Below are 21,630 nucleotides of genomic sequence, written 5' to 3' on the forward strand. Positions count from 1 at the left end.
TGGCGTTGCCGTGAGCCGTGGTGTAGGTCGCAGAGGAGGCTCAGATCCCGCGTTGCCGTGGCTCTGGCGTAGGCCAGCAACTACAGCTCCAATTAGACCCCTAGCCTGGGAACCTCCATATGCCATGGGAAGTGGCCCTAGAAAAAGCAAAAAGGCAAAAAGACAAAAAAAAAAAAACAACACAGGGTCATCCCAGGACCTTCAATCCTGATATGCCCAAGAGGGAACTGCACCCGTGTCACTGTGCTGCAAAAACTTTCAGGGTCTGAGTCCAGCCCCCTTTCGCGAACATCGGACTAAAGACCCCCAGCAGCCCATAATCCTTGTACATTATCTGTGAGTGTTTATAAGATGCATTTTAATTAGAGAAGACAACATAATAAATGAAGGGCATTTATTAGGAAGTTAAATTCCAAACAATCACAAGTAGTTCTCTTGAGCACGTGGCAACTGCACAGGAAAAAGATATCTTAACAGAGCCCACAGGGTTTGGCTTACAGCACAGGAGGCGTTTTAAGGCAGTTTACTTTGAAGCTCCAAAAACTACATCAGTGACATGAACATAACATTCAAAAATAACTCAAGCTCCAAACCTCCCCCATCCCAGCAAATCTCTGACCTACACAGGTGGACGGCCACCATCGGGGACACATAAACAGCATCACAAATGCAATTCAACGTGGACACAGAGGGGGCCGTCCTGAGGCCTCAATTACGTGGTTGACACCAACTGACCGTGCTGTGGGCCTCACGTGTTTTTATTTCACTTAAACCTTTGCCACTGTCCTGGGAGAACAAATGCACATGAGGTGGGAGAAAAATAGGACTATCTCCTACCACGAACAGGATTACAGAAAAGGCAGGGCCAGGCGGGGCCCCACGGATGGATTAATGACTTCTCTGACAGGCCCCTCACAGACAACAAAATGAAGCTTAAAAATACGCCGGGGTGAGCTCTGTCTTTCCCTGCGTGGTCACCACCTGGATGAGGCTGCCTGAGCTTGGTCGGTTTTTTTCTATGATCCAGTCGTGGAAGGTTCTAGAACAAAGAAGAGAAGCTGTACATTTTAAAAGCAACAATCCGGACACATGCTTATTTTATGCACCTGAATGGTTGGGGGCGAGGAGCACAGAAGCAGCTATTTAAAAAAGCCACTAAAGCATCATGAACACACACCCAGGTCCTGAAGCACTTTAGGACTTTACTGGTTCTAACTCCTCAGTGGCAGGATTTGGCAAGATTGCCACTTGGCTATTTTTGTGCGTTGTTGGAATCCTTTATGACACAATGGTATGATTTTTTTTTCTTTTAGGGCCACACCCGCGGCATATGGAGGTTCCCAGGCTAGGGGTCCAATCGGAACTACAGCCACCAGTCTACACCACAACCACAACATAGGATCCGAGCCGCATCTGTGACCTACACCACAACTCACGGCAGTGCCAGATCCTTAACCCACTGAGCAAGGCCAGGGATCGAACCCACAACCTCATGGTTCCTAGTCGGGTTCTCTAACCACCGGGCCACCACGGGAACGCCCCACAATGGTATGATTTTATGTGATTATAAAAAGAAAAGGTTTTAATTAGTTAATTCTAAGAAACGGATGCAAGCACAATACTTTATACTTTGCTATATTACTTCCCAGAAATTTCAAAAGAAAGAAAAAGACAAGTATTCCTTCTTTTCTTTCTTAACAAACATTTATGGAGCACCTCCAGCTCTGCCAAGCAATGTAAAAAGATATAAAAAAAAACAGTCTATTACAAGAAAATATGTTCAGTGCCGGAAAGGGGCATTTAAAACCAGCTTTGCGTGGAGAGAGGCAGCTTGCCGTGAATGGGGAGTCGGGGGCCTCCTAAGCTTTCCAAACATCCCATACAAACGGCCATCACAGCAGCTCACACACTGGCTCTGGCGGGGTGACCACCCCTGCTCTGTGAGCACAGAGCCTGCACCTGCTTCACCAGCAGAGCACCTGCCCCAGTGGGTGCTCAGTGAACACGTGTTAAATACTCCCTTGAATAAAGGGGTATGGGGAGCTGAGGTCCAGGCAAACACAAAAGACCTAGAAAGCTCACCCTCCTTCCAATGGTGACCTTCCAATGGCACCAATGTTCACAAAGGGCTGAAGATAATTTGAGGGACACAGGACACTTTCTGTGCATCAGACAACTTAGACATATGGACCCAGATGGTCCACCCAGGTCAGCAGCTGCGCCTCGTTACCAGAGGTAATGAGATTAACAGGAGCTGGGTTCACCCAGCACTTCTGTGGGTCAGACACGGTGCCGAGCGCTTGGCACACACCTGCCCACTTTACTCTCCAAACAGTCATCTCGGACCCATTACACAGATGGGGAAACTGCAGCCTAGAGCAGTTAAACAACATGCTCAGAGTGGCCGGCCGGTGAAGCGGAGCCACGATTCCCGTTGGCACCATCAACCCCTCCCCCGTGAGCTTCACACTGATGTGTGCGATGCCCTCAGAGGCCAGGACCTCACCACCCACCCAGGGTGCTAAACCGAGAGAACTCAAGCCTGTCCCCTCACCCACAAGGGACAGGGGACAGGGGCCAGAAGCTGCTGAGCCCCTGACACGGCTGGGACACTCACTCGACCAGGAATTCTAAGGGCGTCCAGGAGCTGAAGTCCGCGTGGGGCATCGACTTCCTGTTCAAGGGCGTGTCCAGGGTGACCCTGCGGGCACAGAGACAAGCATGTCACGGGCACGTCTCCCTTAGAACAGCAGCTGCCAGGTCCTCCTCGGCCAGGAAAATGCATTGTGAGCCACTGGCACTAAGGGTGCCAGCAATGACGTGGCGAGAGCACACAGAGATAATCAGAGAGAGGCCAGAAAACCACCCACCTTCACCCAGCTCAGGTCCCAGCCCCCAGCCTGTGGGCCCACCTTCCAGGCCGACAGGAGCAAAATGAAGGAGGCATGATGTGCCTTTTCTTTCTTTCTTTTTTTTTTTTTTTCCCTGCTTTTTATGGCCACACCCGCAGCATATGGAGGTTCCCAGGCTAGGGGTCTAATCTACTCCACAGCCACAGCCACGCCAGATCAGTGCTGCATCTGCAACCCACACCATGGCTCACAGCATCGCCAGATCCGTAACCCACTGAGTGAGGCCAGGGCTCGAACCCACAACCTCATGGTTCCTAGTCAGATTCGCTTCCATTGCGCCACGACGGGAACTCCTGCCTTGTCCTAAAATACATGCTTTATTGAAGTAAACTGTTTTGCTGTGCATGTCTACAGTCACTCCCTAAAGTGCGGCACACTCATGTCTCAAGATATTTTAGGTACAATAATAATATTCCTTTAAGTATGAGGAAGAACAGCCTCATCCTTCATTTTATTCCTGTTTTTTCCATGACATCGTAAGATGTTCAACAAGGTGAATACAGAATTCAGAGATGCATGACTTTCCCAAGAGCTTTCGGGCCTCCGAAATCATTCAAAATAGCTGTGGGACCAGGTCACAGAATCACAGAAGCTCATCAATGAAAGGTTAAGTGGTCAGTCCCACCCTCAAGCAGACCAACGTCCTCGTGACAGAACCACAGCTGACAGATAAGCCATTGGGTCCTGGGATCCTTCGAGAAATGTCTCCCGGGTTCCCATATCCTCCCCCGCCCCCCACATGCACACAGACCAGTCTCTCTTTCACAACCAACCTTATAATGACCTGAAGACAGAACTCCAGATATTAAAATTAAATGTCTAGGAGTTCCCGTTGTGACTCAGTGGTAACAAACTCAGCTAGTTTCCATGAGGATTCGGGTGCAATCTCTGGCCTCGCTCAGTGGTCAGGGATCCAGTGTTGCCGTGAGCTGTGGTGTAGATCGCAGACGTGGCTCGGATCCTGCATGGCTGTGTCTGTGGTGTAGGCCAGCAGCTGCAGCTCGATTTGACCCCTAGCCTGGGAACCTCCACATGCCGCAGGTGCAGCCCTAAAAAGCCAAGAAATTAAAAAATTAAAAAACAAATGTCTAGACTAATTTTTAATAGGAAGGGAAGACAGGACAGAAGGAGGAAAGGAGAGAAAATAAGAAAGACAAAGGCAGGGAAGAAAAGACACATCCCATCAGCCAAGCAACCATTCTGGAAAGCCCCGGAAAACCTAAAATCTGAACAAGTATCTTCGGAGCCATGGGTGAATTTTAGAAGCTGAGGTGAGCGCACCTGGCAGAGTGACCCCAGGGCACTGGGGACTCTCAGCGGTCAGGGGGGCTCCCCAGCCACTTACGGGAGCACGGCGATGGCGGCAGCCCCGGATGGCATGCCGCTGTCCTTCCCGGCCAGGCTCTGGCAGAGCTGGTGGACGGCGCCCTTGGCCATGCCATAGCCGATCATCCCTGCGGAATGGAGAGAAAACATTGCAGTGACCACCGGCTGCCCCTGGTCTGTCCAAAGAACACCACGCCAGCATCCAGAGGAGGCTGGGCAAAGAGAACAGGGACATTTACTGAGAAAGAGGGAAGGGGACAGGCCACTTCAAGCGCACCTGCTAGTGACCTGGCACTTATCGTTGATCACAGAAGCCATGAGGTTAATCCTGTTTCTATCAACAAGGAAACCGAGGCTCGGACAGGGTGAGCGATGCGCCCAGGCTCACATACAGACTCGCGCCCAGGCCAGCCGAGAGGTTAAAAGCCAGGCAAAAGCCAGGTTCTGAACCCTGGGATCAATATCTGCTTGTGAGCAGCCGGCACACACCCTCTGGGTGCCCAGGGGGTTGGCAAAATCAAGCAATCATTTGAAGTGCAGGCTGCACAGGTTCAAAGCCCAGCTCTTGGACTCGCCACTACAGAAATCCTAGGCAAGTTCTCAAAAACCCTTCTAATCCTCAGTTACCCCATCTGTAAAGTAGGGATAAAGTTCTTCACGCTGGGCTCAGGACAGGATAGGACCTCCACACATGTCTCCCATCGAATAAATATAAGCGCTGTGCCCTGGAGTCCGACTCCGCAGTTAACGTACACCATTTGATAGAGTCCCCATCGAGGCTCAGTGGTGATGAGGATGCGGGTTCCATCCCTGGCCTCGCTCAGTGGGTTAGTTGCCCTGAGCTGCGGCGTAGGTCGCAGACACGGCTTGGATCCCACATTGCTGTGGCTGTAGTGTAGGCTGGCAGTTGCAGCTCTGATTTGCCCTAGCCTGGGAACCTCCATGTGCCGTGGCTGTGGCTCTAAAAAAGCCAAAAAATAAAAAATAAAGTATACCATTTGAGCTATCGTGACATATGTATATACATGCTACCTATTAGCCTTCCTTTCCTTCTACCACTCTGCAAGTTTGCCAACTGAAGCAAAGCGTGCCTTTTATTCGGACAGGTTTCTGTCTGCCCTGCAGACACCTGCAGGCAAAAATCTCTCTCCAGAGTCCATCAGGGCACCCAGCGGCAGACGCACTAAACACTGCCATCACAGCAACAAAGAATGGTTAGTTGCTGTAAACACCCCTCCACCGTCAGTAAACCACTACTTCCAAAGGTCAGCAGCCCCCTTAAAACCCCCAGCAGGCGTGCTGTTTAAAGTGTAACAGCTGAGGAGGCATCAAAGATCCAGGGGGAGGTGGGGATCACACCCCAGCCAAGGAACCAATCACTGCACTACTTCAACAGCAACCTCAAATTGCAAAAGAGGGTCAAAGTCTCAAAAAGTTGTTTAAAAGCACAGGAAGAATATTTCACCATGCCCATCTTCTCTGTTTAATTAGAGGCATGTAGGTCTAGCAAACTCTGCAGGGATTAAAATAAACCAGTGCGTGAATCTCCTGCGTCCAACCCAGGGCCCCAGCAAACTCCCAGGACCCTCTCCATTCCATTCAAACAGCATAAGAGCAGGGAAGCGGATAAAGAAAGAAACAAACAACCCGAAACCAGCAGCCGCCCCCATCATGGATCATTTGCAAGATACAGAACAAAGTGCATTTCATTAAGAAGATAAATACTGGGAGTTTCCTGGTAGCACAGAGGGTTAAGGATCTGAAGTTGTCACTGCTGTGGCTCAGGCCACTGCTGTGGTACAGGTTTGATTCCTGACCTGGGAACTGTCACATTTCACAGGTGGAGCCAAAGCCAAAGAAGAAAAAAAGAGAGAGAGAGAAAAAGATAAATATTGTCTTTCCAATTACAAAATGTTCAAGGTAGTCCCTAAAGACAGACTGATTGATTTCCAAACACGGCACAGATCCTTAAATGGTAAACCAAAGCACCACTAATCCTCCAGTGGACAGTCTGTAAATACAACAGGGGAAATAGAAGGTTGGGTGTTTTTTTCAGTAACTTTCTTTTCTTTTTTTTTTTTTTCCGTCTTTTTAAGGCTGCACCTGCAGCATAGAGAGGTTCCCAAGCTAGGGGTCAAATTGGAGCTGTAGCTGAAATCGTGAGCCACAGCCACAGCCACATGGGATCCCAGCCTCATCCGTGACCTACACCACAGCTCACAGGCAACACCAGATCCTTAACCCACTGAGCGAACCTGCTTCCTCACGGATACTAGTCAGATTCGTTTCTGCTGAGCCAAGACGGGAACTCCAAAACCTTCCCGTTTTTGAACAATTCCTCTTGGCTCTGAAGAGCGACTAAGCATGTTTATCCCTTGCTCTCATAAATTTCGCCAGATTTTCCTGGGGTCTGAATCAAAGATGAAAAATTTTATGACTCAGATAAGTTTAACTGGAGTGCCTGTCGTGGCTCAGTGGTTAACGAATCCAACTAGGGACCATGAGGTTGCGGGTTCGATCCCTGGCCTTGCTCAGTGGGTTAAGGATCTGGCGTTGCCATGAGCCATGATGTAGGTCGCAGACACGGCTCAGATCCAGTGTTGCTGTGGTTCTGGCGTAGGCTACAGCTCCGATTAGACCCCTAGCCGGGGAACCTCCATATGCCACGGGAAGCCACCCTAGAAAAGACAAAAATAATAATAATAATAATAATAATAATAATAATAATAAGTTTAACCACATCTAACAAAAGAGCTGAAAGATGAACAAGTGTATTAGCATCTGAAGCAGGACCAACTGGGCAAAAGTAAGCCTGGAGTAAAGAGTAATAATAATTCGCTTTTTCTACTGACTCTAATACCTTTCCTAACCCATTTATATCCAATGAGATGTTTACAAGTCTCAACAACCCTGTAAAGAAGGTATCCCTATTTATCCTCATTTTACAGATGACAAAACTGAGGCTCAGAGAAATTAAGGACCTTGCCAAATATCACACAGCACCTAAAGGGCAAAACCACGGTACAAAAGCAATCTGTGTAGTTCCAGGGCCTAGAGTCTTCACCAGTACCCAAAACTATAAACAAAAAATGAAATAAAAGTAATAAATGAAATGAAATAATGAAATAAAAATAAATAAAAAATAAAACAAAAAATGTACAAGCCAAAGGCAAGGAGGAGACTTGTGTCCTTTAGAAAAATTAGCCTTTCAATCCTAGGGTTTTGCCTTTCTAAATGTCAAGCTATTACTCATTCCTCTATTTACTTTCTAGAGATTCTGCTCTATGTCACCTTTAATAAAAATCAGATCTCAACCAAACTACCATCTAACATTTACACAGCTTTAATTATGGCAGCAGCCATGGACGTGCAAGACCACAGGCTCTGGAAAACGTAAGAAGAAAATGAGTGGCAAGAAATTATTAATTTGTAAGAGTTCAGTTCAGTTAGTTACATTAACCTGGAAAACGCTGTTCAACGCTTCTACCGTCTACTAAAGAGGTCCAAAAAGCTCTCATGTCTTTTTTTAGAGAAGAGTTTAATTCAGGTAGCGGAGGTAGACAGATTCTGCCTCCCTGTGTTTAACTCCCCCACATGCTGCTTAAATCCCTTTAGCCCCATCCCAAGGCAGTGTGATGGGCTGACTTGCACTCCCCCCTCTTCCGGCCCCGATTCCCCAACACACACCCCCCCATCACTCACCCACCGCCCGCAATTCAGAAGTCCTAACGCGCCACACTGCAGGATGCAACTGTATTCAGAAGTGGGGGTCTTTAAAGAGGTAATTAGGTTAAAACGAGGTCCTAAGGGTGGGTCCGAATCCAATGTGACTGGTGTCCTTAGACGATAAAAGATGAGGACACAGATACACACACAGAGGGAAGAGGCCTCCCCAAGCCAAAGCCAGAGGCCTCGGAAGACACCAAACCTGCTGACACCTTGGTCATGGACCCCTAGCCTCCAGAACTGTCAGAAAATACATTTCTATTACGTATGCCACCCAGTCTGTGGTGCTTTGTTGTGGCAGCCCGAGCACACTGACAGAGGGGGTACAAAATGCCAAGGGCACTGAGATCTGCCTGAGGTAATGGAAAAAGCACAACATTTGGAAATGATGAGTAAATCTGCAGCTTATGTGTGGATCATTCGAAAATGATCGAAAAATTTGTAGCTCAACTTACTTAATAACCCAGACCAATACACTACCCTCTCTAAGTTCTAGTTTCCTTCTCTATAAAATGAAAGGGAGTTCCCGTTGTGGCTCAGTGGTTAACGAATCCGACTAGGAACCATGAGGTTGCGGGTTCGATCCCTGCCCTTGCTCATTGGGTTAAGAATCCAGCGTTGCTGTGAGCTGTGGTGTAGGCTGCAGATGCGGCTCGGATCCCAAGTTGCTGTGGCTCTGGTGTAGGCTGGCGGCTACAGCTCTGATTAGACCCCTAGCCTGGGAACCTCCATATGCCTCGCGAGCGGCCCTAGAAAAAGCAAAAAGACGGGGAAAAAAAAAGAAAGAAAGAAAGAAAATGATACTAATGACCTCTACCCCAGGATTAAATGAGAACATAAGTGAAATGAAAAGAGTGAACGTATTAAGACTTACTACGTGCTGGGCCTCTATCAATACCTCTAGGGCCTTCCAGCTACCTTCAAGAGAGATGTTAATTCCTATGTTAGAATTAAGGAAACTATGGCAGAAGTTTGGTCAAAAAGGAAATAATGTGTTCAAGGCCACCCAGCGAGGGCGAAGAATCCAGACTCTCATTCTACTGTGCCCACTGCTGCCAGCAGCCAAGCTGCCTCCTTGGGACGTGAACAGAACGCGACCGTAATAACACGTGTTCATCCGCGAGTTAACATCTCCCGCAACACCGTTCGTGGTTCACAGATAGATACAGCAGATGGGGGGTGGGGGGGAGAGGTGCGGGAGTACATCAGTCCTGGACCAAAACGAACACAAGGACAATGCAAATGAAAGGATCAGGAGTTTCTCCCTTAAAAGATTCAGGCCTAAAAGGACGCAGCATCCACCCACCTGTAAAGCACCTCAGAGAATAAAGGGCTTTAATACGGCGCCTCTCGCGGAAGCGCGCAGCATCCCCGGCCAGCAGGCGTGAGCCTTCCCGCCTCCCAGACGGGGAAGTGAAGGCTTACCGGGCGTCCCATCCAGGGCGGCCTTGGCCCCGGCCAAGGTCAGGAGGCCTCCTTCCTTGAGATGCTTGGTGGCCAGGTGGCTGGAGATGGTGGACGTCCACATGCTCTGCTTCCACATCAGGTCACAGTTTTTAAAGAGAGCTGAGCAAAAAAACACTCAAGGTCAGCCTTGGCAGGGCAGAAACTGGACGATGCTCCCAACTCCTGGCGCCTGACACCCAGGGAAGCCCCGTCCTCCGCTCCACGTCTGCAAGGAGGTCTAATACAAAGAGCCCAGGCCTGCGGTCAGAGACACGGGTTCAAATCCAGGCCACATGACCACTCGAGTCTCAACGTCCTCACTTGTAAACTAGTAAAATGCCAGCCGACACGTGAGGGCTCTTGGTGGATATGGGGGCCTGGCACTAACTCCAACGCTGTCCTACTTTATAAAGGGCATTCATTGGATCTGTAATCAGAACGTACACCTAAGCCAGGTTTCACTGTGATAAAAATCTGACCATTACTGTCTAGACATAAAGAGGGTTTTATGGAGCTATGTTTTTCATGGCTGCAAGTTTAAGGTCAGCTTTGAAGACTCTTTAAAAGAAAGCTGAAATAACAACCATTTCGCACTTGTAAGCCTCTGGCCTTGCCAGAGACGTGAGGAGGAGTAACTAGAAAGGATGTCACATCACCAGCCAAACAGCTGTCCCCTTCCTCTCTCTCAAGGCACCCAGAACCCAGCGAAGCAGTACCCATGACCCAGAAAGAGAGCCCTCCTGACACAGGAGGAGGGTCTGCAGTAGGTGACAACCAAGTACTGCATTGCCCTGCTACAAAGGGGAATTCTTTTTTTTTTTTTTTTTTTTTGCTTTTTGGGGCTGCACTCGTGGCATATGGAGGTTCCAAGGCTAGGGGTCTAATTGGAGCTGTAGCTGCCGGCCTATGCCCCAGCCACAGCCACACATGATCACAGCTGCATCTGCAACCTACATCACAGCTCACAGCAACGCTGGATCCATAACCCATTGAGCAAGGCCAGGGATCGAACCCACAACCTCATGGGTCCTAGTCGGATTCGTTTCCACTGTGCCATGATGAGAACTCCTAGATGGACCCACATTTATCACTTCCTGTTCCCATACACACAAAAGGCCATTTGGATCTTTTGCCAACCGGATCACCACCTGACACCCCAATTTCACATTTCAGTGTGGTCCACAGAAAGTCAAGGGGCCTTTGCTTATTGAGGGGCAATGAAGCAATGATAGAATTAGAAAATTACCCATTTCCAATTCCCAGTGAGATGACTGACTCAGGTAGAGACTATCAATAGATGCTTACAACCACTGGGTGCGGGGGATTTGGGGTTCTCAAGGTGAGTGGGAATAGGATATTCATACATGATGCCCAAGTACCATCTCACAGGTCACTTACTAATTGCAAACAGAAGAAGGTAACTTTACAATGGAAATCTATCAGCTTCAACTTTAACCAAGCATCAAACTGTTATCACTACGGATGGGAAGGGCAGTCTGACGTGGTGAGCCCCCAGGAGGATGCAATGTCAAGTCCACACCACTCAGGAAGCATCCTCACCTCCAAAATATTTATCCTGAATCCAAGCAGGTCTCTAGACCTACGTTCGGGTTCAGAGGAAATACCAGGGACAGAGGAACAAGGTCAATGATACCTTAAAGAAACAGCTCGACTAAGAATGTGGGGGACATTCTATATGAAAACTGCCCTGGACTCACCAAGTCTATCCCGGGGGGAAGAAAAAAAAAAAGCCTAGATTAAAAAAAAAAAAAAAAAATCTAGATTAAGAGACTAAAAGCAACAATAAAATGCAGTACATAAACCCTGACTGGAATATTTAGGGGAAAAAATATGGTAGATATGGAATAAACTGAGGTAGCTGGAATATGGGCTGATACTATTAATCTTATAGAACCACTGTTAATTTTCTTCGGTATAAGAACGGTATCATGATCATGTAGCAGAATGGCTTCATCTTTGGAGATGCTATTGAAACACAGTGAAGTGCCAAATTACTTTCAAATGATTATCCAAAAAATACATACACAGAGACACGCGTGCAGGAAAGCAAGAGAGCACAGGAAAGGCAAATGCTAACAAGCACTGATGGGGGCATGAAAGTGTGCCCTGAACTGTTCTTTCAACTCTTCTGCATATTTGGAAATGTTCATAATAAAAAATGAAAAACAGGAGTTCTCGTCGTGGCACAGTGGAAACGAATCTGACTCGCATCCGTGAGGATGCAGGTTCGATCCCTGGCCTTGCTCAGTGGGTCAGGGATCCGGCGTTGCCGTGAGCTGCGGTGTAGGTAGAAGACAAGGCTGATGTTGCTGTGGCTGTGGCGTAGGCCACCAGCTGTAGCTCCAATTTGACCCCTAGCCTGGGAACCTTCATGTGCTGCAAGTGTGGCCCTAAAAGAAAAAGAAAGAAAGAAAAATACACTCAGCTTTAACAAAAGCTCAATCTTGAGTCTTTCTGATCTTCAGAATAACTTCTCCATTCCATACACATCCCCCCATTCCCAGTGATAAGCCCTGAAAGACCACGGCAGGAACAATGCTGATTTCCTTCTGCTTCTCCTTTAAACCTCAACCTCAAGGTCGCTCTGTCCTAACACCCGTCCATGGGGTGTTGATCCCTACCAAACAGCCACTGTAAAGATTCTGGGAGAAAACCTCTGGCCTAACACACAGGACAGACCCAACCCCTGCAGGTGGACTAACTGTGCAGCAGAAAGAATGATGAACTCATAAAAGGACTCACACTTGGACTTGGCATTGCCCCCGGCCCATCCTCCGGCCACACAAAGGATGGCATCCACCTTCTCTGCACCCAAGAGCTTTCCGACCTCAGCAGTCACCTGAAAAAAAAAAAGGGTCAGAAAGATGCACAAACTGTCAGGCAAACCTCAACAGGCTGGCAGCTTTTTTTTTTTTTTTTTTGCCTTTTCTAGGGCCTCTCCTGAGGCGCATGGAGACTCCCAGGCTAGGGGTCTAATCAGAGCTGTAGACACTGGCCTACGCCACAGCTCACAGCAATGCCAGATCCTTAACCCACTGAGCAAGGCCAGGAATTGAACCCCCAACCTCATGGTTCCTAGTCGGATTCGTTAACCACTGCACCACGATAGGAACTCCAGCAGGCTGGCATCTTTATCGTCACCTCTGTTTATTCCTTCTTTTGAAGTCAGTCTACAGTACCTGGCAATTAACACTTTGAAAATTAGGTGCAGGACCAATTCACAATGAACATTTTGGATAGTGAAGCCTGTGATTTTTATCAAGTAACCTAGGGTCTTCTTCTGAACATTCTAAAGGGTGGAGACATACACATCCCTGGAATAAAACAATAAAGTAGGAAAAGGGTGCTCCCCACAGCTAACCTCCGGGTATTATTTCTTTCCAAATCACAGACTCATAATCTGAGATAATCAAGTCTACTCTCCCTCCAATACAAACATCCCGTTAACTGCAACTCCAAAAGAAAAAGCCAATAAGAAATAATTAAAAAAAAAGAAAAAAGCAATAGGGAGTTCCCACTGTGGCACAGCAGGCCAAGGATCTGACCTTGTGTCTGTGGTGGCACAGGTTTGATCCCCAGCCCCCCACAGTGGGTTAAGGATCTGGCATTGCCATGACTGTGGCCTAAGTCGCAGCTGTGGCTCAGATTCAATCCCTGGCCTGGGAACTTCCATATCCCACAGGTGCAGCCAAACATATAATAAAATTTTTAAAATGATAAAAAAATAGTCAGTGGCAAAATGTTGGCACATAATGAGTACACGGGGATTGATTTTAATTCTCTACTTCTATTTGATTAAAATATTTAGAGGGTTGAAAATATATACATGTCCTTTTGTTACAATTTATTAAAGCAAAAATCTGGCAAGACAGGCAATCCTGGTCAGCATCCACGACCCTTTTTCCCTATTTTTCTGGAATGGCTGAACCAGCCTCAATGGCTTTGTTAAGATCAATCTTTTTATGACTTAACTTATTCTCCCGGAGTAATATTTCAGTCTCTGATTAATTTTCCTAAAAATTTCTAAGCCTCAAATTCCTCTTTCAAAGAGACTGCTTTGGCAATGGAAACCGATTCCATACCTAAGTCTTTTCTTTTAAGAAGATTCCTGATCATCTCCTCGCAGGTGTCTCAGCTAATCCTGGTTTAGCTTTTCTTGACCTTCCCTTGGTTACCCTGGCTCCCCGGCTGCCACCCCCTCGCCCCCCACCCCACCCACTTCATTTCTAAGCCAAGCCCTGTTGCCAAGAGCCCAGATCCCACCTGCTGGTGGTTGGATCACCTCCCCTGACCTCTGTAGGTACACACAACCTGTGCCCTACTTTTATGGAAGCACGGTGCCCCCAGCAACAATGCACCTGCTTGATCTGCCTATGCTTTATTTTTATAATAAAATTTAAATGAGGCATTTTAAAACTCCTCCCCCTTAGGAGGGAGTGGAATGGACTGGGAGTCTGGGGTTAGTAGATACAAACTATTGCATTTGGAGTGGATAAGCAATGAGATCCTGCTGTACAGCACAGGGAACTATATCTAATCACTTGTGATGAAAATGACAGAGAATAATGTGAAAGAAAGAATCACACACACACTTATGTAGGTATGACTGAGTCCCTTTGCTGTATGCAGCAGAAATTGACAGAACATTGCAAATCAACCGTAATTTTAAAAATCTTTAAAAATAAAATAAAAATAAAACTCCTCCCCCTTAAATTCTGCTTTCCGTCTCACCTTTTTTTTATAGATTTAGTATCTTTCTCACATCTTCTCACTGTCACTAGTGAATTTCCAGCCTAGGGGGCCAATTTTTATCTACTAGGATTGAATTTCCCCTTCTGGACTTATAAAGCAAAAACTGGTTGTCATGTTGTTTGTCCAGAAATTCTTAATTGGGTGACTGGGGGATAAGAGGGAGTAGGAAGGGGTTAAAGATTTTAAAAGCCAAGCTTACAATAACTAAGGCATTTCCCGACCTTTGTCTTAAAGATGCTCTGTATATTCAAGTCTCAGATGTATACAACTTCATGTTCAAAAAAGGGTATAGAGGAGTCCCCACTTTGACAAAGTGGGTTAAGAATGTGACCACAGCACCTTGGGTTGCTGCAGAGGCACGGGTTCGATCCCCTGCCTGGCTCAGTGGGTTAAAGGATCCAGCGTTGCCACAGCTGCAGTTCAGATTCAATCCCTGGCCCAGGAACTTTCATAAGCCAGGGGTGCATCCATTGAAAAATAATAATAATAAAAATTTTTACAAATGACATGGACAGGAGTTCCCACTGTGGTACAGCAGAAACGAATCCTACTAGGAACCATGAGGTTGCCGATACGATCCCTGGCCTTGCTCAGTGGGTTCAGGATCCGGCACTGCTGTGAGCTGTGGTGTAGGTCACAGATGTGGCTCGGATCCAGGGTTGCTGTGGCTGTGGTGTAGGCCGGTGGCTACAGCTCTGATTAGACCCCTAGCCTGGGAACCTCCATATGCCATGGGTGCGGCCCTAAAAAGCAAAAAAAAAAAAATAATAATAATTTGAAAAATGACATGGACATCAGAAACCTGCAATTAATAGAATTAACAGGAGCAGAAGTGACACTGAAAAAACAGTGATTACAGAGAACTGCATCTAGAAATGCTGCTGCTACCCAAGCCTAGGTGCCTCCCTTGCATCTGGTTTTAGTTTTGATCACTTTATTCACCTGAAGCTATTTTGCTGGGAAGCAACTTAGCGTACAGTTAAGAGCACAGGCATCAAACCCCCACTGCCCACCCAGGTTCTAATCCTAGCTCTGCCGCCTACTACCTGTTCGACCTTGAGCAAATACCAGGCACCTCTGCGCCTCAGTCCTCATTTCCAAAAGGGAGATAAAATGAGAAACTTTGGTTTGGGGGTTTACTAAAACTGAGTTAATGCAAATAAAGCACTTAGCATGGTACCCAACAGACGATAAAGCCATGTCAAGTTTTACTATTAAGTCCATTAAAGCCGATAATATCACTAAGTATAGGAAACATTAGGAGCATATTATGAAAAGTAAGAACAGAAAATCTATGTTCTGTGTTCTGGAATAAGTCAGCTAGGTTTTTTTTTTCTTTTTTTTTTTTTTTGAGGGTTAAGTTTTATTTGGGACAAAATCAGGATGTAAGCCCAGGAGACTGCATCTCAGGTAGCCCTGCGAAACCTCTCCTGGGTATTTCTGTTCTAACCTAAGCCAAACCAATGCTTTCAGAAGAGCAAGTGAGCAGTACAGTAGAGGCACAATTTCAGTGTTTTGGGTTTTTTTTTTTTTAATTTTTGGATATTTACACGTATATGTTTGGAGAAATGGATTGGAAGGAAATAAAGTATTAACTGCACAGTGGGACTAGAGATACTCCTCATCTTTCCTTTACTGTATTTTCTACTTTCTACATAAGTACCACTTTGGGGGAGTTCCTGTCATGGTGAGGCAGAAGCGAATCCAACTAGGAGCCATGAGGTCACAGGTTCGATCCCTGGCCTCGCTCAGCGAGTTAAGGATCTGGCGTTGCTGTGAGCTGTGGTGTAGGCTGGCAGCTATAGCTCTGATTTGACCCCTAGCCTGGGAACCTGCGGCCCTAAAAAGCCAAAAAAAAAAAAAGTACCACTTTTAACATTTAAATAATTTATTATAAGAAATAGTTAAGAACCATACAGCATCAGACCCCCAACAGTGTTCAGATTACTAAGGAGAGTATAACTAAACAAAAAGCAGAAGTGGAACTTTAATCAAAGTTGTTAATGTCTCAGAGTTCCCGCTGTGGCTCAGCGGTAGCAAACCCAACTAGTATCCATGAGGACGAAGGTTCAATCCCCAGCCCCGCTCAGTGGGTTAAGAATCTGGCATGGCCATGAGCTGCAGTGTAGGCTGCAGACGAGACTCAGATCCCAAGCTGCTGTGGCTGTGGTGTAGGCTGGCAGGGGCAGCTCCATTCGACCCTTAGCGTGGGAACCTCCATACGCCGCACCTTCAGCCCTTAAAAAAATTTTTTTTTAATTTTTAAAAGTTGTTAGTGTCTCTTGTTAGGAGACCCATGATCCCATCTCCACCACTAGGCTCGAGGGCTATGCCACTTAGTGTCTGAAACTCAGTCTCCTCAACTATGAAATGAGTCTAACTTCACCTGCCCGCCTGCCTCGTTAAATGCTTGTGAAAAACAAGGTGCATCACACAAAGAACAATGTGGAGAGTTCCTTGGGCCTGTTGGCTTGTTGGGCTGGAATGAGAACCACATAATGCACATCCTTCACGCAGCTGGTGGGAACAGCTCTTTCAGAAAGACAGAACCACATAAGAGCATCTCAGATGTGCCTACCAAGACATCCATCAAACTGTCAACAGTGCTTCCTCTGAAGGTGACACTCTCACGGGGAGGAAGGGGGTATTTCACAATTTACACATACATTTGCATAGTTTTGTTTGACGTCTTATTTTACAATGAGCCCACCTGCTTTGTTAGTATTCTTGCTTTGAATGGGGGGAGCGCCACTTTTTTACAATGTATTCTCAATAAATGGTCAGAGATAAGACAAAGATGTTCACCACAGAATTCTTTATGATGGTTCAAATAAAAAAAAAAACTGCAAAAAAGTAAATGTACAATAAGTACAAACTAAGGAAATGGTGACATAGCCACCCAAAGAAAACTTACATGTCGACACAGAGATTTAATTAAGTGATCTGAATAAGTATTTAAGTTTTTTCTTTAAAGCTGACTCTAGCATATAAATATGAATTTACCTCAACTCGTAAAACGTATAACATATAGAGTGAGTAGGAAAGATAAGAAAATGGGTCAGGAGTTCTCGTCGTGGCTCGGTGGCTAACGAATCTGACTAGGAACCATGAGGTTGCAGGTTCGATCCCTGGCCTTGCTCAGTGGGTTAAGGACCCAGTGTTGCCGTGAGCTGTAGTGTAGGTCACAGACGTGGCTCAGATCCTGAGTTGCTGTGGCTGTGGTGTAAGCCAGCAGCAGTAGCTCCGATTGGACCCCTAGCCTGGGAGTCTCCATATGCCGTGGATGCAGCCCTAGGAAACACAAAAAGACAAAAAAAAAAAAAAGAAAGAAAGAAAATGGGTCAAAATGGAACTAACTAGACATGAATTATGGGTTATTTATATTAGTATTTTTTTCCACATTTCCCTCCATGAGCGCAATGGCTTGAATAATTAGAGAAACATAGCTAAAAAAAAGGAAGAACACTTAGCCAGGGGAACCCTCTCCCCAAGGTTCCCCTACCCCTACCCCAGGAATTACCTGGTCGGCCTGCTCCGTAAACGAGTCTGTCATTTTAACGACGACATTGGCACTGGCCTCTTCATTCTCCACCACGTCGATGCTGGCGACCCACTGGAGCAAAGGAGAAGACAGCTTTGGTCAAGAGACCATCCTAGTTGTAAGAGCTCCATGCCCAGAGACACGGGGAGTGGGCGGAGTAAGAGGCTTACATGAAAAGCCACTAGAAAAAGCATCTAGCAACCAAACCTGTCACACTCCACACAGGGCATCTGGCTTACTGAGTCCCGGCCAGCCCATGGCAGCTCCAAAACAGCTCTTCCTAGTCCACTCTCACCTCTGAAAGCCAAGCCCTGCACGTGCAAACCCCCCCTCCCAACCCCAGGACCAGGGGTTTGCAACCTTCTTCTGTAAAGAGCCAGAGAGTAAATATTTTAGGCTTTGCTGGCCATTCACCCTCTGTGACAACTACTCAGCTCTGCTCTTGGACCCAGAGAGCAGCCAGAGACAACAGTCAACGAAGGAGTATGGCTGTGTGCCAGTGCAACTTGAGACACTGATTTATGAATTTCCCATGATGTTCACAGGTCACAAAATGTTACTCTTCTTTTGCTTTCTTTTCAACCATTTAAAAGTGGGGAACTATTTCTAGCTCTTGGGCTGTACAAACACAGGTTCCAGGCAGGATATGGTCCATGGAGAACTGGCGTTTTCGGACTCCTGCCCCAGAGCACAGAGGGACTGCTGAGTTTGGGAATCGGATCAGGGTTTGAATGCTGGTTCTGCCAAAGAGGCGCTTCCTCACCCACCCGCTCTGCAGAGCGTCCTCGCCTGTAAAATGGGGGTTGTCAACAACAGAGTTTGTGGGAAAATTAAATGCAATGCACGATGCTGGCACCACAGACACCCAGTTCTTGCTCAGAAAGCTCCAGGGCTCAGCAGTCTGAAGGCCCCAGAGATAAATATCTCTACCAAGAGCTGTGAAGAACAACACCGCATGCCATGCATTCAAAACACTCACTCCTTCGGTGTCACAGCCACAGGGAGTTTACTGAGACAAAGAAAAGGTTCCATGCCAGCCGCCCAGAACTCCCAGGAAGGAGGGGAGGGAAAGACAATCAAAGATAAATCAGCAGGCCAGACCCCACCAAGTCAAAGGCAACCCACAGCGCCCCCACCAGGAGGAAGCACAGCCTTGGCATCTGTAACATGCAGACACAGGAGCCCTGTATTAAAGTTACAGGGAAGAGTAAGTGAAACCAAGAGAACACAGGGGCTCTGGGATGTAGGAGCACAGGGCCCCGCCTTCTGGCAGTCCTTAAATGTGCCCACTGTCACCACCATCCACCTCTGCAGACCTGGGAAGACACCCCAAAGCAGGTACATTGTGGGAAGGTGGTGTGTGTTGAGTGCCCTTAGAAGCACAATCTTAAACCAGTTTGCGAGCAAGAAGAAAACCCTGAGTCCCTTTCTCTTTGGTCCTACCCTTGCTCAGGTTACTACTGCTGCTGCTCCTGCTGCTGTGTTAACACCCAGAAAAGCTCCCCCAGCTACAGCGGAGTCTCTGAACAAGAACAGCAGCAGCCAGAAGACACTGGGCGGAGTCTCCACTAGAAAAGCCCAGAGCCCTGGTGGGCGGCTGGGGTCAAGGTCCTAGGCACAATGCCCCCTTCTGGGGAGTGGGATACTTGATTATGCAAGAAGTTGTAATTTTCACAAAAACGAAGAAGCCACTAGCATTAAGGCTGAATCTTCAAAGTATTGCATCCAACGGATGCTAATGTAACAGGGGGATGTGTGTGTGTGTGTATGTATCTACATATATAATATTATTTATGATATATAATATATATCATATACAGAATAGCTAACATTTAAAGAGCTTTTACCACGAGGCGGGTAATTTACAATTCATCCGCAAGCTACCAATTACCTCATGTAATCCTCATAACCCCACCAATGCTAAATACTATCATCATCCCCATTTTACAGATGGGGAAACTGAGGTTTGCCGACGTTAAGCAATCAGTACACGGCCATAGGGCTGGTAACCCGAGTTAGGCAGTGTGATTCCAGATCCTTCCTTCTCATTATTTCTTCCTTCGCATTATTTCTTCCTCCCTCTCTGTTCTCTCGCGACTCCTGCGCGACTTCTGGGCCTGGCGGAGGCCAAGGGAGCAGCCCCTTCACCATCCGCCTTGCAGAGCGAAGGCCCTGCACGGGGCGCAGAGTGCGCACGCACTCAAAGACATAACAAGTGTAGGCCCGTGCCTGCACGTGCAAGCACCCACGTCTAGGGGTGCTCAGGAAGCTCAGGTCCCCAGCTTCCTTCCAGACCACCCTCCAGCGGCGCCCCGGATAAGCCCCTCCGCGCCCCAGTCACCCTGGTGCCCGCCCGCAGTCCCACCGAGTTACCCAGTTGCGGGCCCGGAACGCCTGCACGCATCGGGAGCCCAGGGCGCCCCGGCCGCCGTACACCAGCACCCGGCGCGCCTCGCCCGCAGCTGCCGCCGCCATCCCGCTCCTCCGGCTCGGCTCCCGCGGCTCCGGACACCCCGGCAAGAACGCGGCGCCCCGCCCCGCCGCCGACCCGGCCAAGAGGGACCGCGCGGTGGCCGCGCTGCCAGCCGAGCCCGCTGCTGCCGCCTAGCGCGCGGCCGCACTCGGCCAGCCCCGCCGCGCCCCCCGCCCGCGGCCCCGCCCCAGGGGCAGGCTCACACCCTTTATTTCCTGGCCCTCCTATGCCACGCACTGTGAGAAGCCGTCTCCAGGTGCTCTTCCATTGTATCTTGCACAGCAATCCCATGACAGATTAGGAAACTGAAACATGAGCGTCTCGGGCTGTGAGCCAGAATAGGAATTTGAACCCGGTCTTTAACAGCGTTCTGCCTAACCGCACCTCCACTCAGCCTGGAGGAGCACGAGCTTGTTGACAATCTGTTGATTCCCATAGTTTTTCTAAAAATAAGTGCTTAACCCCTAAAACACCAAAAGTTGACACAGGTTCATCGTTTGTGTTTTGGTTTTCGTCTTTTTTTTTTTTTTTTTTTTGGTCACACCCAGGCTAGGGGTTCAACTGGAGCTGGAGCTGCCAGCCTAGGCCACAGCCACAGCCACAGCCACAGCAATGCTGGATCCAGCGCGTCTGGGACCTACACCACAGCTCACGGCAAAGCTGGATCCTTAACCCACTGAGCAAAGCCAGGGAGCCAACTGCATCCTCATGGATACTAGTCAGTTTCCTTAACCTCTGAGCCATGAATGAACCCCAGAGGTTCATCATTTGGATCAGAGATGTGACCCAAAGGTATTACACACCTTCTCAAAGCGGGCTTAATGTTATTACAGTACCAATAGCTAATGTTATGGGTGGCTTATTGATGGGCCAAGCACTTTTCTAAGCCTTTTATATGTGTTCTGTTGTTCATTACCAGAAAAACATTTGCTATGTCAAGGTCATTGTGATGAAGTTGTTGGATTTCAAAGGCATGATCTCCAGCCCCAACCCTAACATCCAGTTTTCTCCTGAGAGAAATGGCTGGAATAGCACCTCCCAGGAACTCCTGTTGGTTAACATGCAGTTTCCTAAACCCCCTGGAGACTTCTGTGACCAAATAAGGAATTTTACTATGCCACTTCTGCCCCACTTTGTCCCCCCCAAAGCTATTGACAGTGGTGATTGCCAGTCTCGCATGACATAAAGTTGACATTCCGCAATAAACTAAAAGTCAAAATGTTAAAGCCACAGTATAAGATAGAAATTAGAGAGTATTTAATTCTCTGTGCCTGTAATTTAAAAGAAAAAGACAGATCTTCACTTTTAAGAAGAGACAAAGACCCCAGCAAGGTGATGGGTGATTATTATTTGCTAACACATTAGAAAGATACTTTCCCATTTCTTTCTTTCTTTCTTTTTTTTTTTTGTCTTTTTGTCTTTGGGGGGCTGAA

At 47.5% G+C, this 21,630-nt stretch overlaps 1 protein-coding gene across 1 annotated transcript; it reads right to left on the bottom strand.

The window, feature by feature from the left end:
* Positions 1–380: 380 nt before the first annotated feature.
* QDPR (quinoid dihydropteridine reductase) lies at positions 381–20,360 on the bottom strand. The gene is made up of 7 exons (XM_047799035.1): positions 20,098–20,360; positions 17,704–17,796; positions 12,174–12,270; positions 9,390–9,530; positions 4,258–4,366; positions 2,618–2,701; positions 381–1,039 (listed from the first exon to the last, which is right to left on the bottom strand). The coding sequence occupies exons 1-7, from the start codon at positions 20,197–20,199 to the stop codon at positions 934–936; spliced, it is 732 nt and encodes a 243-aa protein (XP_047654991.1). The 5' UTR covers positions 20,200–20,360; the 3' UTR covers positions 381–933.
* Between the last annotated feature and the right edge of the window lie 1,270 nt (positions 20,361–21,630).

Source organism: Phacochoerus africanus, chromosome 10, assembly GCF_016906955.1.
Source record: "Phacochoerus africanus isolate WHEZ1 chromosome 10, ROS_Pafr_v1, whole genome shotgun sequence".
NCBI classification, from domain to species: domain Eukaryota; kingdom Metazoa; phylum Chordata; class Mammalia; order Artiodactyla; family Suidae; genus Phacochoerus; species Phacochoerus africanus.

Coding starts and splice junctions, on each gene's coding strand:
- QDPR (XM_047799035.1), bottom strand. CDS start 20,199: ATGGCGGCGGCAGCTGCGGGCGAGGCGCGCCGGGTGCTGGTGTACGGC. Junction 17,797..20,097: donor CGTTCCGGGCCCGCAACTGG/GTAACTCGGTGG, acceptor CCTTTGCTCCAG/TGGGTCGCCAGCATCGACGT. Junction 12,271..17,703: donor TTACGGAGCAGGCCGACCAG/GTAATTCCTGGG, acceptor TTTTTTTTTCAG/GTGACTGCTGAGGTCGGAAA.